Source organism: Sceloporus occidentalis, unplaced genomic scaffold (genome assembly GCF_023333645.1).
Source record: "Sceloporus occidentalis isolate IW3139 unplaced genomic scaffold, rSceOcc1.0.p SCAF_3, whole genome shotgun sequence".
NCBI classification, from domain to species: Eukaryota; Metazoa; Chordata; class Lepidosauria; order Squamata; family Phrynosomatidae; genus Sceloporus; species Sceloporus occidentalis.
Genome location: NW_028316983.1, coordinates 20311566 through 20330914, shown reverse-complemented (window position 1 = coordinate 20330914; position 19349 = coordinate 20311566). Strand labels below are relative to the sequence as shown.

General features: G+C 41.8%; 1 protein-coding gene across 1 annotated transcript; it reads left to right on the top strand.

Moving 5' to 3' along the window:
* The first annotated feature begins 15626 nt into the window (after nucleotides 1-15626).
* On the top strand, nucleotides 15627-16623 carry MC3R (melanocortin 3 receptor). The gene has a single exon (XM_089518492.1). It carries the CDS (start codon nucleotides 15627-15629, stop codon nucleotides 16581-16583), a length of 957 nt encoding a protein of 318 aa, XP_089374618.1. The 3' UTR covers nucleotides 16584-16623.
* The last annotated feature ends 2726 nt before the right edge of the window (nucleotides 16624-19349 follow it).

The following is a 19349-nucleotide window of genomic DNA, read 5'->3' as shown; positions in this document are numbered from 1 at the left end:
TCTCAAAGATCATTGCCAATGGCTCCGATATTACATTTCCCAGTTCTTTTAATACCCTTGGATGTAGTTCATCTGGTCCTGGAGACTTAAATTCATTTAGGATAACAATGGCGGGATACAGACCGCCCAAAAAAGGTGGTCTCCCGTCGCCCTGGTTTGCTGTGTGAGGGAGCCGCAGTGGAAAAACCGTGCGGATCCCTTGCGCAGCAAAAAGAACCTGCAAAAAGCGGGTTCTTTCTGCGGCGTGGTTGTGACACCACAAGGCACTAATGGCGCACTTGTGGCGTCACAAAGGCGCCAGGACATACGAACGCTATCCGTCCATCACATCAAAATGGTGGCGCCCATATATACAGGGTGCCATCATTTTGACGCCCTCGTCATGTGCGAGGAGCGAGTCGCATCTGGAAGTGCCGCCCCTCGCATGTAACTACGGCGCCCTGTAGGGCCCGTCTGTACAGCGCCAGTATATTCCTGTACTCTTTATTTATTCTGTGCTGAAATTCCCCTATTCTGTCCTCTGCTCCATTTTCCTGAGGTTGAGCACCCATTTCCTTTTCTGAGAAGACTGAGGCAAAGAAGGTGTTGAGGAATTCTGCCTTTTCTCTGTCCCCTGTTAGCATTTTGCCATCTTCTCCATGCAGTGGCCCTACCATTTCCTTCTTCTTCCTTTTTCTGCAGACATATCCCAAAAAGCCCTTTTTATTGTTCTTAACCTCTCTAGCAAGCCTGAGTTCATTTTGCGCTTTAGCTTTTCTGACTTTACTCCTACCCATGTTTGCTATTTGTTTGAATTCCTCTTTGGTGATTTTCCCATTTTTCCATTTCTTATACATGTTCCATTTAAAACTTAGCTCGGTTGAAAGTTCATCCATCCTGGTTTCTTGAGACACCTCCCATTTTTCTTTCTCACTTGAACTGTTTGAAATTGTGCCTTCAGTATCTCCCTTTATGAAAGTCCCATCCGTCCTGAACTCCCTTATCTTTTAGTATTTCTGACCACGGGATCGCCCTCAATACTTCTCTAAGTTTACTGAAATCCGCTCTCCTAAAGTCTAGAATGTGTGTCTGACTATGCCTGGCTTCTCCTTTTCATTGTATAACAAACTCCAGGAGAACATGGTCACTTCCACCTAAGGATCCCACCACTTGCACCCCATTAACTATGTCATTCCTGTTGGTTAGGATCAGATCTAAAATAGCTGACCCCCTTGTTGCCTCTTCCACCTTTTGGACAATGAAATTGTCTTCAAGGCAAGTGAGGAATTTGCTAGATCTTGAGGATTTTGCTGAGTTTGAATTCCAGCAAATATCAGGATAGTTGAAGTCACCCATCACTACTACATCTCTCCTTTCTGAGTGTGTAGTCATCTGTTCTAGAAAGGCATCATCCAATTCCTGCATCTGACTTGGGGGTCTGTAGTAGACTCCCACCATAATATCCTTGTTGTTTCCCTCCCCTTTAATTTTTATCCAGATGCTCTCCACCTGGCTTCCAGGATTGATGCAGTTTGACACCACTTTATCTGGCATGGTGCCATCCTGTGGAATGTTTGTTGTGGCACCAGAGGTCTCTGTGAGAGAAAGCTAAATATCTCACAAAACTACACACTCCAGAATTCCACAGTATTGCACTATGGCAGTTAAAGTGGAGTCAAACAGCATTAATTCTGTAGTATGGAGGCAGCCTATGATTGTGGCTGCTGTAGCTGACTCATGCTGTGCTTCTCTTTACAGCACAAATGTAAAAGGCTGGTGGGTGTCAAAAGCAGGTGTCCTTGGTGTTTACCCCCATTGTGTGATGTGTCAACATTGGACCTGCTTTTGAAATTGGATGATAAAAGGAGGAGATTTCCTGGAGGACAACAGGGTTTTGTCTGTTGCTTTGAAGGAACCAATATTGTCTCTTGATGTGTCCTTGGATCACCCAAGATTATGGAGGGGAAAGGAGAGAAATCCATTTTCTTCATGCTAGCTGTGCAGCCATTATGTTGTTCCTTGCCTTCCAAAACTATCCCCTCTTAGTGCTTATTTCATCTCCTTGAATTATTTTTTAGAACAATAGTCAATTATACTTTCAGAAGAATTACTTTGCCACATCAAAGGATGGTTAAATTAAATTACCACCATATGTCATCCATTTATTTCACTTCCAAAACTAATGGGTATGTAGTTAACTATATGGTATCTTTGCTGTACCTGTTATGTAAAATCTGTTTTGGTTTTGGTCTTTCCCCTCCTCCCTAATTCTCAGATACAAAACATTTATTTAAAAACAATTACCTCCCTACATGAAATATTGGAAGGGGAGGGGTTTTAAATGCTTGTGTTGCTTAGTAACAAAAGGTCTGAGTATCACAGTAAATATTAATTACATGTTTTTACATTCAATATCCTTGAAAGCAAATGTGTTTTAAATAATCCATAATGTGTACTTCACTTAATTTTAGCCTTTTCAGCCTAATCCTTCTTTCTGTCTTGCACACATCCACAAACACACACACACACACACACACACACACACACATCATACTCAGGAGTGTAGCTACAGGGTGGGGGGGGGTTTAAAAAGATGTTTTTGGTCCCTAAATAACAATTCAGCCCACTCCAAAAATGTATATACTGTATATTGCCCCCCCCCCTATTTTTAGCATTACAGAGAAATATCCTGATGAAATTGGTTTGTGCGTAGAATTCTTATATTTACTGTTTTCATAATCTTTGCCACCCCCTTTTCTTAAAATGCCTAAACTGTATTTCCAATTGAGGTTTTAAAATATTGCCATGCTAGAAATTTGGGGACTGAAACAAATTTTCAGGGGGCAGGGGGACCAAATTCTTGTAGAGGAGTCAATGTATTTCATTTTGCTGCCACCTCCATCACCCCTTCATAGATACACATAGCTACAACCAGCCTTTAACTTGCTGGGTAGAAGGATGTGCTGTGGGTTTTAAAATATGTAAAAATGATTTTGTTTGTTTGTAATTGTTTGAATTTAATGCCTTAAGTAATGATAGGCTAGGAGAGCCAGCATGGTATATTGGTTTGAGCATTGGACTATGATCTGGATTCAAATCCTCACTCAGTCATGAAAGCCCCCTGGATGACCATTGGCCAGTTCTGTCAACCTCAGTGGATGGCAATGGCAGACCCCCTCTGAAGAAAATGTCTTAGGGTCACCATAAGCCAGAAACAACATGAAGGCATACAACAATAACAATGTTTACATAGATTGATATTTTAAATGCTGTTTTAACTTTTGTACCACGTATTGGTTTAGCTATTTTAACTTTTATTCTGAGCTACTTTGAGTCCCATTTTTGAGATATAAATCAAATAATTGTTGTTGTTGTTGTTGTTGTTGTTGTTGTTGTTGTGTACCTTCAAGTCATTTCTGACTTGTGGTGACTGTAAGGCAAACCTATCATGGAGTTTTCTTGGCAAGATTTGTTTAGAGTAGATTTGCCAAACAAATTAAATGTATGAATAAATAAATAAAAACACCCTTGAATACCCTGAAAGGAAAAAGATGATTCATTTAAAAAAAGCTTTTGTTACTATGATTATCATGAACTTTATTCATATCCTGCTTCCCCCGTACCCAAAGAAAAATGGCAGAAAAGCAAGATATACATTTAATTAATTAAAATAAAACCATTATTCAAGGCAACTTAAAATGAAACCAAATACAATACAATACAAATACCAAAGATTTGCATCATTTTCTTCTGGAATGTTCTTTGTATTTGGACCTGAGAGCCCAATACCTTGACCCTCTTGTTGTACACATCGGAAATGTTGTTCCCTTAAAACAAGTGATATTTTTACTGGCAGGAACTGATTACTGCATGTCTTATCGAACGGCCAAATATATTAAGTTAGTTCTGTCCAAAAGAGAAGCTTTTAAAATTATTTAGTGACAAGATATAATCTCAGTTTTATTTTGTACATTTTACTACCAATTTAATTGTCCTGTTTTAGGTTTAACATGGTATTGGATTGTTTTATGGTTGTATGCAAAAGCCTGGTTGGCTAATGTAAATAAATAAACTGAAACTGAATTTGGAAAAAAAAGTGAGCTCTTTAATAGCTCAACATTGCAACTGGGTGCACCTGTTGCAAGTTCCTTTAAACCTCACATTCATGGAGAAAGGGAGAGAGGAAACGCTTCCAGAACTGGTGGTACAGCCAAGGAGCAGGTCTTCCAATTCGGCAAGATCCTACATGGGCTGGGAGGCGAAATAGAAATACTTTTAAAATAAATGAAATAAAATAGTGCAAGGACTTTATCACACAAGGCTTGAAAAGTTATTTTTATTTAACAGATTGCCATGATTGTATTGTGCTAAAAATCAACTAATTTGACATGTGGTGCTGGATGAGACCTCTATTGATACCAAAGACTGCCAAGAAGACATATCAGTGGACCCTAAAGTAAATCAATGCTGAATTCTCAATAGAAGTCTGTATTACAGATGGATTGACACGGTCAAGGAAGCCATGGTCCTCATTGAAGAAGATCTGAACAAGGCTTGTTGAAGTCTCTCATTCACAGGGTCACCATAACAACAATAACATAAAGAGTACACACACACACACACACACACACACACACACACACACAGACCGTCCATTCTATAAGAATTGTGATCTAAGTGTTGGATATGATCTAGCACAAACTAAGTACAAAGAACAAAAATCCTCTGTGTGTGTTTATGTTTCCATGATTTATTGTCATACAGAAGGATGGATGATATAGTTTTGAACCCATTGGAAGCCTACAGAGTTTGCAATATCAATAGGAAGGAAAATTGAATTATGAGTACTAGTCTACTGAGTTTGGAAAGCAACAAATGAAGTTGTTTTCCACGTGGATGATGAAAAGGCTTTTAGAAGACTTCCAGTCAAATAGACAGAGCACATGTTTTCCTGACAAGATACACAATAAACTCAGATATTTCCTTTTAACTTAACCCCTTGCTCCATTTTTAAGATCGTTCAAGAAAGCACCACTAGACAATACATTTGTCTCCTAAATCTTTAGACTCTTGTTTATACAACCAATAGGACTAAAATTCTTTCTATGTTCATAATAGTAACCTAACACGAAAGAAACACAAGAAGTTTTCAAACCTGTCATCTCCGAGACTGTCCAGATTGGTGGGCACTCTGATCATAACATGAAAATTTCTTGGGTTATAGCCAACGGTCCTAATCTTTGCAGTATTGTAGTTCCTAAAGGATGGACCATAACATTTACTAATTTTATATTTCATCTAATTAAAATGAATATTTTCATATGTTTTGTATTTTACACTTCTTCTTGGCTTTACTTTGCGAACAAAGATTCAGGAAGGACTCATCCGTGCTTTCTACAAGTGCGTTGATGACGTTGAATGTATCCTTCGAGCCTGTGCAATGGATTTTTCTGGTGGAGCACAGCGTGCACAGAACTGGCCTCACCCTTTAAACCAGAGGTTCGACTGCTGAAGCCTTGACAAGCATTGACGGTGGCAGCGAGGTCCTCGGGTCGTAGGTTTGATTAGAGTTTCCTTCTCTTAGATGGTTGACCTTACAGGGTTAGACGAGCACCATCTGCCCGGGTTTGGGATTGGAGTTTTCCTTCTCCTAGGATGGTTGCCATAAGGCTAGAGAGCCCATCCTGCCCTTTGGCACTCTTGGTCAGACCCTTCGGTTGTGACCTGTCTGGCATGGGAGGCCCTACCAGTGGCTATTACACCACCGCCAGCATAGCTCACAACTTCATTAGGGTACGCAAGCCTCTCCCCCACACAGCCAGAGCATAGCTGGAGGGGAATAGGAGGCCGGAAGATGACAGTTAAGCAGGGAGGAGCCTCTTCCTTCAGGCTATTCCTGATGGAACTGGGTCTGCCTGATCACTCCCTCTCAGGCTGGAAGATGACAGTTAAGGAGGGAGGAGTCTCTTCCTTCAGGCTAGCCCTGGTGGAGCTGGGTCTGCCTGATCACTCCCTCTCAGGCTGGAAGATGACAGTTAAGGAGAGAGGAATCTTTTCCTTCAGGCTATCCCTGGTGGAGCTGGGTCTGCCTAATCACTCCCTCTCAGGCCAGAAGATGACAGTTAAGGTGGGAGGAGTCTCTTCCTTCAGGCTATCCCTGGTGGAGCTGGGTCTGCCTGATCACTCCCTCTCAGGCTGGAAGATGACAGTTAAGGAGAGAGGAATCTTTTCCTTCAGGCTATCCCTGGTGGAGCTGGGTCTGCCTGATCACTCCCTCTCAGGCCGGAAGATGAGAGTTAAGGAGGGAGGAGCCTCTTTCTTCTGGCTAGCCCTGGTGGAGCTGGGCCTGCCTGATCACTCCCTGTCAGGCTGGAAGATGACAGTTAAGGAGGGAGGAGCCTCTTTCTTCAGGCTAGCCCTGGTGGAGCTGGGTCTGCCTGATCACTCCCTCTCAGGCCAGAAGATGACAGTTAAGGAGGGAGGAGCCTCTTCCTTCAGGCTATCCCTGGTGGAGCTGGGTCTGCCTGATCACTCCCTCTCAGACCGGAAGATGACACTATGACAAACCTTTCATTATACAGACACTGTATCTACCTGTATGTATTGATTATTTATCCATGGATTTTATCATTGATAGCTTGAAAATATTTAAACCTTGATGTTGCCATTTTACATAAGGATACGATTTTACGGTGCAATTGTATTTAATGGGATTTCAGCATCCACAGATTTTGGAATCCATGTGGGGTCCTGGAACCAAACCACAGCAGATACCAGTGATGCAGACTTTAACCAACTGACTTGGATGAAAGTCAGTTCACTGACTCAACTTGAACTCACCTAAGAAATATATGATGCTCTGATCTGACTCAGCTCATGACTTCTATATTTTTAGGAAATGACTTGCTGGTCTATCTTCATCCACAAACAGCACATACATTAGACAATGGGCTTGACACAAGGCTTGAGGTGGACTCAATAGTGTGTCCTTGGTGCACATTAGAGCTTTTGGAAAACTTTAGAAGGATCCTTCCACCTCAATCCCATTGCCAACACATGTGCTTCTCCCATCCAAGAATTTGATTTACCTAACTTTGTGCATGACGTCTTGATTTTCTAGTTATTGAAACTCCACCACCACCACCCACCCACACATATATCACAACCACCACCTTTTTTAATGTTAAAGGTGGCTCCCAACTTTTTATGTTAAAGTTGGTTTCCAACATGAGACTCGACTTGGGATTTGATGTGAATGTATTTGCAAGTACTTGAAACTCAACTTGAGACTTGATAGTAGAGACTTGACACTTGGCTTGAGATTTGGAGTAAGATTTGGGGCTCCTTGAATACATCACTGGCACATACTAAGGGCCCATTGTATAAATTTTGAGGTATTGTCTCACTCTAATAACAATTCAAATATATTGAGAGTTAGGATTCGGGGCAGTGCAGGGTGGCTGTGCAGTTTCAATAGATGGGCACTGTCATCATGATTTGCAAGATCCTAGCAGGTGGTACAAAGTGAACTAAAGAGGAAGAAAATGGGTAGCAAACTACATGTAGTTGACTCTACCTCTGAAACACCCTTGGCTTTGCCTCTCTGGCTTTTAGCCATCCAATAGTAATGTGTTCAGCCTAGGACAAAAGCAAAAAAAAAAACCAAAAAAAAAACACCTTGGTAGTGCTGAAGTGGGGATCAAAGTGACTCATAAACTGGGGAGAGATTATTGCAGGACACTGGAATAATAATAAATTTTAATAATAATAATTTTAAAAGGATGTGGTAGAACTCCTCCTAAAATGGTGGAGAGGAGAACGCACAGCATCTAAGACTAGAATCCTGCACTCAACAACTTGGAAATAAGTTCATTGAACTGGATGGGGCTTATTTTTCAATTGACAGATATAGGATTACTCTTTCAAACAGCCCACAGAGAGAGGAGGGGAGGGAGAGAGAAAGAGAGAGAGAGAGGAATGTTAAAACTGGTATAGATGTGAAATGTTAAACACATGGGCTCTGATCCAGTTCTGCGCCTACAAAACTAGCTGCATGCAAAAATGTGATCTGTGTTGCCACTGACATAAAAATATGCAAGCAGATAGTTCAGTGAGCCTAAGATAATCATTGCTTCTCCAGAGCTTGGAAATAACTATTCAAAATTAATAAGTTTCTTGTAATGATGTCTTTTCACAACTCAAAGAGAGAGGCTTGAGGGTGTTTCCCTGCATGGCCCTTCTTGGGGTCTCTTCCAACTCTAGGAGTCTGTGATTCTAAGGCAGGGGTAGGCAACCCTTTTGAGCCGGGGGCCGGGTTGCTGTCCCTCAGACAACTGGGGGGCCGAAGCCAAAAAATAAATAATTAAATAATTTTTTTAAAAAAAAAATTAAATAAATAAATAAACCAGGACAAATGTAGGACAAAATTTTCAAATGGAGGGCACTTTTTAAATAAGAAATGGAGGACACGCGAAAAAATTTGCTGATTTTTTAAAAAATGTTAAGATAAATGCATGTTTCTGAGGCTTCTATAGACAATTGCCCCACTATGCCCCTTGCGCGACACGCCAAAGGCCCCGGCAGCAATCGGCGGCAGGACTGGGCTGGGGCCGGTCCCAAGGCCTCGCCGGGCCGCATCCGGCCCGCGGGCCGCAGATTGCCTACCCCTGTTCTAAGGCCAGACAACAAAGGGAAGCCAGTTCTGGTCATTCCCAGGCTGCTAGGTGAAGGCAGCCAGTCCTGGAGGAGACCTCCTGGGTCAGTGGCTGGGTGGTGGTTTCGGGGCTGTGTTGCCTCTCTGGGATTAGAATCATCATCATCACCACCATTGAATTCGGATTTCCCTGCAGCCTCTGTGTGTGCGCGCATGCAGCTGCTGGCTTTGGACCAGCTGCTCACATCTGGCAAGGGATGCTCCAGCCCAAAGGGGATGTGACTCTGCACAGCGATTATAGTGGTTTGATAACACTCCAGTTGCCATGGCAGCATCCTAGGGAATCCTGGGATTTGTAGTTTGAGGAGGGCCTCACATCACTCTCCCTGAACCAGCTTAAATCATCCTACGGCCTTCGAGGGAGAGAATAGGCTGGCCCAGCTCCACCAGGGCTAGCCTGAAGAAAGAGGCTCCTCCCTCCATAACTGTCATCTTCCGGCCTATGAGGGAGTTGACCAGGCAGTCCCAGCTCCACCAAGGGCTAGCCTGAAGAAGAAGAGCCCTCCCTCCAGTCCATCTGCCTTGGTCCAGGCCTCAGAGGGAGAGAAGAATGCTGGACCTGATCCCCCGCCCACCTCATCATTTCCTTCTCCTTTTGTGTCCTGTCTTTTTAGATTGTAAGCCTGAGGGCAGGGAACCGTCTATTATCCCCTCTGTTTTAAGCCGCCCAGATTCCCAGTAATTGGGAGGTATATAAATAAATCCTATTATTATTATTATTATTATTATTATTATTATTATTATTATTTATTAACTAAATAATATTATCATTGAGAGAAGGGTCTCCTTTTCTGAATGTTTTGAAAAACTATTGGGGGTGCTCTCACTGATGTTCCTGCACTGATCAAAGAGTTGAATTCAATGTCCTGTGGGCCCCATCCAGCTCTATAATGCTCTTTGGATGTTGTATTTAAAAGTATGTTTTTCATGGCTGGTGAGAAAATGACACCTTTGCTTTCTTATGGTTTAATGTGCACAAACATTGTTTCAGGCACAACATTTTTTAAAATATCATTTTAAAATATTACCTACACACCATGTCTATGCGGAATATGCATAATATGAAACATAAATGAATTTTGTGTTTAGACTTGAGTCCCATGTCCAAGATGTCCCATTATGTAAGTATGCAAATATAGGTATTCCAAAATCCAAAAGACAATCTGAAATTCAAAACATCTCTGGACTCAAGCATTTCAGATAAGGGAAACTTAGCTTGTACATGGTTTAAAACTGTTAAAGCCTTTTATGTTGTCTTAGTTATTTTCTTGCTTCATACATTTTCATCTTGTTTAAATTATTTCTGATTTTAATCTGGAATAGTTTTAAATTGTTTATATTGTTTAATTTGAACAATAAAAAGTAAAGGGTGTGATATGAATACTTCAATAAGAAGGGGAGGGAAGGGTGGTTGGTTGGTTGGTTTGAATAAGAAATGAAAATAAATTGTTTTCCTACTGTTCAAAGATGTGAATAGATATAATCAACAACAGCTGCATGCCCAAAAATTGCAGGAAGGCAATTTGCCATTAAGGAAGCAAAGTCTTCTAAAAGAAAATTAGCAAAACGTAGGAGTAAGCTGCATATATAACCAATAGCCAATATTTGAATGAGATTTTCAAGAACACGAAGACCCATTAAAATATTCTGTTAGTGTTTCCCTGGGGAATCACAATGTAAACAGTATAAATGTAAAATGCTGGCTTTATGGAGATGATTCAGGTCTTCATGAGATCTTTGGATTATGTAGCATGCTGAATATTCAGAAATATCAACTGTTCAAAATGCTGCAGACAGTTGATTGACCAGGGCCAATTATGGATAGTGCATGACTTTGGTGTTATGGCACTTTCGTTATTTTCAGGCTTGTTTCTGGAGACAATTCAAAGTACTGGTTATGTACAAATATTGTATAAAGTCAGGGCTGGTTTTATGATCTCTCAGAAAGTCACTTTCACCTGTTCCACCATAGATCATAGAGTTGGAAGGGGTCTCATGGGCCATTGAGTCCAACCATTGCTCAGTGTAGGATCTCCATCTAAAGCATCCCCAGTAGGTAGCTGTCCAGCCTCCTTTGAAGATGTCCAGAGGAGACCCCACTACCTCTCTAGCCAGTTGGTCCCATTGCCAAACCACTTTTACTGTAAAGAAGATCATTTTAATGTTCAAGTGAAATCTACCTTCATGTAACTTCAAACCATTAGACATAAGACAATACTGCACTACATTGTTATAGTACTGTTATTCTACTTTCACTGCTATGGCTGCCACCTATAGAATCCTGGGATTTGCCATTTAGGAAGGGGCATTTAGACTTCTCAGCCAGAGAGCTGTTAGGCCTCACTAAACTACAAACCCCAGAAGGCCACAGGAGGCAGTTGTAGCACTAAAAGTGGAATAGTAGCACTATAAGAATGTAGTGTGGTATTCAGTTTAATCTTACCCTCTGGTGCACCAGAGAACAAATCTGCCTCCTTCTCTCTGCGACAACCCTGGGAGAATTTAAAGATTGTAATCATATCACCTCCCATCCTTCTCTTTGGCAAGTTGAACAAGCCCAGCTCCTCCAACATTTCCTCATATGTTTTGTTCCTCTTATCATCCTTGCTGCCCTTCTCTTTACCTGCTCCATGTCTATATCCTTCTTAAAATGAGGTGCCCAGAACTGAACACAGTACTCCAGATGAGGCCTGGCCAGCACAGAATAAAGGGCAGTCTGCCGCCGCCTCCTTTTCCACCGGTGGGAAGCTGCAGCAGATAAACTGTGCGGCTTCCTGCCGGCAGAAAAAGAACCCGCAAAAAGCGGGTTCTTTTTTCATGGGGTTGCGACGCCCCAGTGCACAAATGGCACACTTGTGGCGTCACAAGCGGGATGTGCCATGCGGACGCTATGCATCTGTCATGATGTAATGGCGGCACCCATGTAGACAGGGTGCCGCCATTTTGACACCACCGTGATGTGCTAGGGTTGAGGGGCGTGCGGTGGCGCCGCCCTCATGCAACCCGAGCACAAATTCAGGCCTGCGCAAAGTGCCGGTCTGGATTGCACCATAGTTGGATTTAAATGCAAACATTAAACTACCTTTCTGAGATGTTAAACCCCAAATAGTTTCACCATCTTGGATAGTCTTTTAAAGATCAGAGTAAAACCCAGAATGAATTCAGTGCTGCTTCAGTAACACCAACCATCACTGCTGCCAACAGTTGGAGAATATTTAACAGCATTATAAGAGAAGGCCTTCTCAGTAGCTGTTCCATCACTTTGAAGCATCTTAGCAAGAAAGTTCCATTAAATGTCTCCCTATGAGACTTTTCAGTAACAAGTAAAGACATTTTTATTGTTATGGCATCCATAAATGTGTTATAGCAATGATTCCCAAACTTTGGTTCTTCAGGTGTTTGGAATTCAGCTACCAGAAGCCCCAGCTAGCTTGGGCAACAGTATGGAATTCTGGGCACTGAAGTCCAAAACATTTAGATGACCAAAGTTTGGGAACCACTGTGTTATAGTTTATTGATAGTTTTTAAACAGAGGCTGGATGGACATCTGTCAGGAGTGCTTTATTGTGAGTTGCTGTGTGGCAGGGGTTTGGACTGGATGGCCCTTGAGGTCTCTTCCAACTCTATGATTCTATGGTTCTGTTCTATGGATTATGGGTTATAGTCCTGGATTAAAAGTCCTGGATTAAATTGCTGTTGTTATCAGTATTGTAGAGGTATTTGTATCATCTCTTTGAGGCGTTACAAACCGCCGCTTTGAGGTGGTCTCCTGGCGCTGCTGTTTGCTCCGTGAGGGAGCCGCCGCAGCCAAACCACGCGGCTGCCTTACGGAGCAAAAAAGGAGCGCGCAAATCGCGCTCCTTCCAGGAACCTGGAAGAGACGCTGCGAGTGCCAAAGCGTGCACTCACGACGTCTCTTCTGGGTTTGGACGTGCGGACGCAGAGCATCCGCTACATCAAGATGGTGGCGCCCATCTGTATAGGGCCCCGCTATCTTGACATATCGGTTACGCGCGAGGGGCAAGGCGCGTCCGGAAGCGCCGGCCCTCGCGCGTAATCGCGGCGCGAGGACAGCGCCTCTTAGGCCCGTCTGTAACACGCCTTTGTTAGCATTGTATCACTCCCGGAGCTGGCAGCCACTGATAGAGCTGGCGGTGAGAAAACACTGTGGAATCATGTCAAATTTGTATTACTCGTGTATATGTCTAGAAATTTAAATCAAAAATTGACTCCAAAAAACTGAGTCAACTTATTCACAGATCAGTGTAGGTACTGAACATTAACTCTTGTAAAGGCAAGAGTGTAATCTGTTCTGGAAGTACTGTCCCAACCTCTGTTTTTTCATCCATCCAGCTTTTAGTATCCTGCTTTTAGTATAAGTACAAACAGTTATGCCTGCTGGAATTATATACATTCTTTGGTATCACTTTCCTTTGCTTCATCCCTTACATCCTTTGTTACATGCCCCTAAGTTTTATCCATGGGTCATATCAAAATCTATAATTTTGGCCTGTAAATCTGCTCTCAGTTTATATATGAGGTCAACTTATAGTCGGGTATATATGATATACTATATTATATTTACCTGAACTTGTATGAAGTTGAGAGGGAAGAAAATATGGATTGCTGACATAACTTTATGTAAACGTCCTTCTTGATTATTTTCAGATGTTACAACTTCTAGAGAACATTTGAATAAAGGGAAATGAGGGGGATAAACACCTGACTATTTCTTAGGAATATATTTATGTCACCTTGAATATTCACACTTAATGAATAGTCAGGTCTAAACATTAAGGAAGAAAATTACTGAGAGGTAATTCAAGTAGTAATGTGATCTAGACAATAGAGTATAAAATTTGCAAAGCTGACATTTGATGTGAGACCTTGAAAGAAGTGGGTTTAAAAGAAAGGAGAGCTTCTGGAGATTTTCTCAATAGCTGTACAAGTGGTTATAAAGATGCAAATAATAATAATAATAATAATAATAATAATAATAATAATAGCACCAAACCAACCATCATGGATTGTGAAAATGTTTGGCACAATAGTATACATTCGGCCCTCTATTTTTGCGGGGAATGCGTTCCGGATCCACCCACCCTCCACAAAAAAAGAAACTCGCATGTATTCAAGCCCTGATCTGTTTGGGCAGTCAAAAATCAATGCAATATTATTCTTGGAAATTTGACAACACTTTGCAGCTTGTGGGAGTGAAAATAATCTCAGGGAAGGATTGTGGTCAAGGGTCCACATAAAATATACTCATGTTTACTCAGATACATTAAATAACCTTCCAGATGAAACTTTTATCACCCTTGACCCTTCTCCATTCACAAAATTTTACATAGATTTAAACAAAGCCATCTTCACTTTATATGCCTCTCATGTTAATTGGGAATGCAATTAGAAAGGAGGAAGACCACATTAGTCAAGGAAGCCACAGCCTGGAGCTTGCAGGGACTCAGCAAGGCTGAATAACAAGGCTCCCTAATAACAGGGATACGCGAAAGTTCCTGGTTCATAGGGTCACTAGAAGCTAAAGACACTGCTTCTCCTTGCTACCAAAAGAAAATAGGGGGGCGGGGGAGGAGAGACACTGAATAACTGCACAGTGTCTTTTGCCTGATCATGCTAGGAACTGTCCAATTGGAAGCATCCTCAAAAGTATGGCGGGTTATAGACCACCCATTTGGGGCGGTCTGCACCCGCCCCTTTCCCCGGAGTATCGGGGCCTCAGTGGCCAGAACGGCAGCCGCTGAGGCCCCGATCCGCCGCTTTTCAGGCTGCGGGGAAGCAGCAAAACGCCGCTTCCCCGCAGCCTGAAAAGGGGTGTCCCTGGGGCTTCAAGCCCCAAGGACACCCCGCGGCGGCGGGGAGAAGAGAAAGGGGCCGCTTGGCCCCTTTCTCTTTTAATCCGCTGGGCGCAGCTGTCTGAAGGCTGCGCCCAGTGGACTAAACCAGGAAGGAGCTCCGAAATGGAGCTCCTTCCTGCTCTGTGTTCAGGGCGCACCAAGCGCCCTGGCACGGAGCAAGGACGTCACATCCGCGCCGCCCCATCTAGAGGCGGCGCGGCCGTGACGTCCTCACGGCGGTGGCCATACGGAAGGGCCGCCGCCGTTTAGTGCGTGACGAGCACGCACTAGGGTTAGGGCGGTGCAGAAGCACCGCCCTTTTGTAACCCTAGTGCGTGCTCGTCACGCACTAAAGTGCCGGTTTGTAACCAGCCAAAATGTCTTTTTCATATAGCCTATGCACATTTTCTTCATTGAATTTTTTATTATAAACTAACACAAGACGTTAAAAAATCTCTACAGATTATCTTTTGGATCTGCAGAGGGCGCCATATCATTCTATATCTGTCGAATCTAGAGCAATAGGGATTCTGTAGCTTGCAACTGTAGCTGTCAGTCAAAGAGGTTCTTGCTCTCCAGTGGTCATTGTAAGACACAGAAGATTAAGTAGGAGTGTTCTTTTCCCTATTCATGAATGTATAAAGCCCAGCACTTTTTGATACTACGTATTCCTGTTCTTTCCTCACAGATGAATCAGGAAGAGGTGGTGTGAAGTGCTTTTGAACCTCCAGTCCAGCAGCAGTCCCAGGACATGGTTGCAGCTCATAAAGACACTCACTTAAGATCAACAAATGAATTCTGAAAGAGAGGCTGCTGAAATTACTACAGTTTCATCTTCCTTTGAGAACTACCTGCTGCATTTGCTGCATTGCCTGATTTCATTGGAGGGAAAGCAAACAACTCTCTGGAGCAACAAACAACAATTCTGTGAAGCAGTCGGTTCAGACATCCAAAGTGAATAGAGGACTTTTTCCATGACTTGTCCTGCTCAGTCTCATGCATTGAAGAGCCCTGATGACTTTTTGTTTCGATGCTACTATTTCCATAACTGCTCGTAAGCCTGAATATCTACCCCAACAATGAACACGACTATACACTGGGATCTTACATTTCAACCTGAAGAGGTCAACAGTTCAGCCCTTTTCAGGAGCAGGGAGGATGATGGATTCTGTGAACTAGTCTTCATCAAAGCTGATGTGTTCTTGTCACTGGGGATCATCGGCCTTTTGGAGAACATCTTTGTCATCCTTGCAGTGATCAAAAATGGAAACCTACATTCCCCCATGTACTTTTTCCTTTGTAGCTTGGCAGCAGCTGACATGTTAGTGAGCATATCCAATGCTTTGGAAACTGTCATGATCGTCCTCTTGGAGAATGGCTATTTAAACATCAACAACAGCCGCTTCATCCAACAGATGGACAATGTCTTTGACTCAATGATCTGCATCTCTTTGATTGGTTCCATATGCAACCTTTTGATCATAGCCATTGACAGGTATATTACCATTTTCTATGCACTTCGTTACCACAGCATCATGACAGTGAAGAAAGCTCTGGCCCTCATCGGGATGATCTGGATCGCTTGCATCTTTTGTGGCATCATGTTCATTGTCTATTCTGAGAGCAAAACTGTTATTGTCTGCCTCATTGCCATGTTTTTTACCATGCTTTTCCTCATGGCCTCACTCTATGTTCACATGTTCTTGTTTGCACGTCTGCATGTCAAGCGCATTGCAGCCTTCCCAGTGGATAATGTCCCCCACCAGCGTACCTGTATGAAAGGGGCTGTCACCATCACCATTCTCCTTGGGGTCTTTATTGCCTGTTGGGGACCTTTTTTCCTTCATCTCATTCTCATCATTTCTTGCCCCACCAACCCACATTGTATTTGCTATGCCTCACACTTTAACACGTACCTTGTTCTTATTATGTGCAATTCAGTCATCGACCCTATTATTTATGCTTTTCGGAGCATGGAAATGCGAAAGACCTTCAAGGAAATGGTTTGCTGCTGTTTTGGCTTGAGTTCAGGATAATACATGCTCTGAAGTGTTAGCCTACTACTGTCCTTGGAGACATTAAACAAGGTTAACACTGAAGCAAAAATCCTAAACACAACCCTAAATGGTGCCATATTGGTGGTGAAAGATTTATACAATCCAAAGAGAAAAACAAAGTATTTCTAGCAGTGACCTAAAGAAGGCTTAAGAAATGGAAAGTGTCAAGGGAGGGGCAGGAGTGATTTTTCTTCCCCCTTTATACTTTTCACTCATAACTTTGTCAAAGAGAGCATTTATGCAATTTGATTTTAAATAGGTAATGAAAACAGCAGTTTTAAAAAATCACACAAGTTTACATGAAAAGGTCATTCAGCTGGACTGCAGAAAGAGAATGATGCACATTTCTGTTCTAGGGCTTCTATTCTTTTTACATTGATAGAGAGGAAGGAATTTCAGCAGGTACTTTAGAAAGCTGCACCTGGATGAAATCTCCCATCTGTACAACTGTTAAATGTGGGGAACCCTATTATTGAAAGTTTGACCATTCTGAATGGAAATATTTCACTGAAAAATAATGATGCTTCACTTCTGTCCACTTTTGCTTATGAGTAAACTCCTTTAACATACATCCAAAAAGGAGGAGGAGGAGGAGGAGGATGGACCCAGGCTACAGTTCTATGAACATAGGTGTAAATCACATTGAAAACAGACAGTTTGACTTCTGAGCAAATGTGTTTAGGATTGCAATGTATAAAAAGGGTATCTTTCACAAGCAAATTGCCTTTTTAAAATAAGTGCATTTCATCAGCATCATTTTAAAAAAATGTTTCAGGAGCAACCTGTATAGTAAAGAAGAACTCAGCCTGTGTTCTCAGAATGAACAGAATGTAATTATAGTTTGTATTTCTTATTGCCTTTCCCAACTTAAACAGGTTGTTCAATAGATATGAGCAAAATCAAATCATGGGTGCATCTCCTCCAAGGTATATCTTTCTGTTTTAAAGTGATGAGAGTGGAGATTATCAGAAGAGGGTAGAAAAGACTTGTCACTTGAGGTATCCTTTTGAACAAAATGGAGAAGCAGATGCATAAAGAATTTTAGCTCTGGAAGAGCTATCAAAGTAAACCCTGTTTTTCCTCTACAGCACTGTGAGTTAAGTATAAAATCTGTTAAATATTATTCTATATCTTATGGTCTTTTTATTCCATGTTTTTCATGTGGCTACAGAACAAATTGTAATTTAATAATAATAATAATAATAATAATAATAATTTTATTTATATTTTCCCACCTCTCCCAGGTAGATCAAGGCGGGATCACAAACCAGTAAAATACACAACGTACAATAATAAATTATGATAAAACTTTAACTACTAATTCTGTTAAAACAAGTTCTAAGATAGTTGACAGTGGGATGGGGGAATGCAGATTCAAGGAAGGAAGGGGTAATATATCTTATATGAGGTCAGGTGGATAAGGTCGCCGGAAGAGATCTGTCATAATTGCCCTCCTGAAAGCATCCGGAGAGGTGATAACATGGGTCTCTTCCAGGAGACTGTTCCATAATTTTGGACAAGGAATGCCTTAAAAAGATAGTTGTGCAGAGTTGTTCCTAAAGAGGATTGTTGCATAGCTGATTTGTGATAGTATACTTTTTCAACCAAGCAGCTTCATGACGTGTGTGAACTAGCCACATGGATTCAGGTACATATGCAGTACCATTGTATATGCAGAGGTTCACAGGTACTAGCATTCAGCTGTGCATTAAGTTGCGCCTTTGGATGAGCCTATTGTTCAATTTTACCACTCATAACAACAGTTGTATAGCTCATTCTATGCATAAATCTACATGTGGAAATAAGCAACCCTGAGGTAGGATCTCAGCCATTACAAGTTAACCAACTTTATTTAAATTGCTGTAGACACTGGTGCTATATATAAACCAGTATCCCAGTATTAACAAAGGAGGCACACAAGTGTTTCATGAGTCACAAAGAGTTTGACATAAATCATGACAGTTGCAGGTGCTTTAAACAAGTCATTAGTCTGTTTGGAAGAAGCTCCTGCACTGTCAAACCAAAATGAAACCAAACTATACTACTGAATCAAAACTGACAGATTTGTCTCTCCACACTGAGAGCTTTGAGGTTGTGACGCCATAAAATCTGGGTTTGAGGGCAGTATGTTCAGTCTTGCCAATGCTGAAAAACATTTATTGCCTTTTTTCCCATGAAACATCTTATTTTTAACAGCTTTAATACCAGGTACTATAGACTATATTTCAGAGGAAGGAAGTGGCAAAACTACCTCTAAGTTTCCTTGCCTAAGAAACCTCTATGAAATTCATGGGGTCACCAGAAATTGACAGGGGATTTTAAGGCACATAGACTCACAAAGCAAACAGATATAACACATCTACAAGGTTTAGCTCCCGAGTCTTCTTGACACAAATGGGCTAGGAGGAGTTTGTGTGCATTGTTTTTGAAGAATTTACAGCATACGCAAATGTTTGCAACTGGCATTCATTCCCACACACACACTGGGTCCATTAACATTGTACAATTATAGTGCTACATGCCACTTGGACTGCCATGGTGACATCCCATGGAATCCTGGGATTGGGAGTGTAGAGATGGACATTTAGAATTAGAGTTTATTCCTATCTGTGAAGATGCCAGCCACAGATACAGACAAAACATCAGGAATAAACTCTTCCAGAACATGGCCACATAGCCCAGAAAACCCAAAGAAAACACTAGACTTTGTTGGTGAGGTAATAATAATAATAATAATAATAATAA

Bases quoted from the DNA above. Each gene is read 5' to 3' on its own strand.
- MC3R (XM_089518492.1), top strand. From the start codon at position 15,627: ATGAACACGACTATACACTGGGATCTTACATTTCAACCTGAAGAGGTC.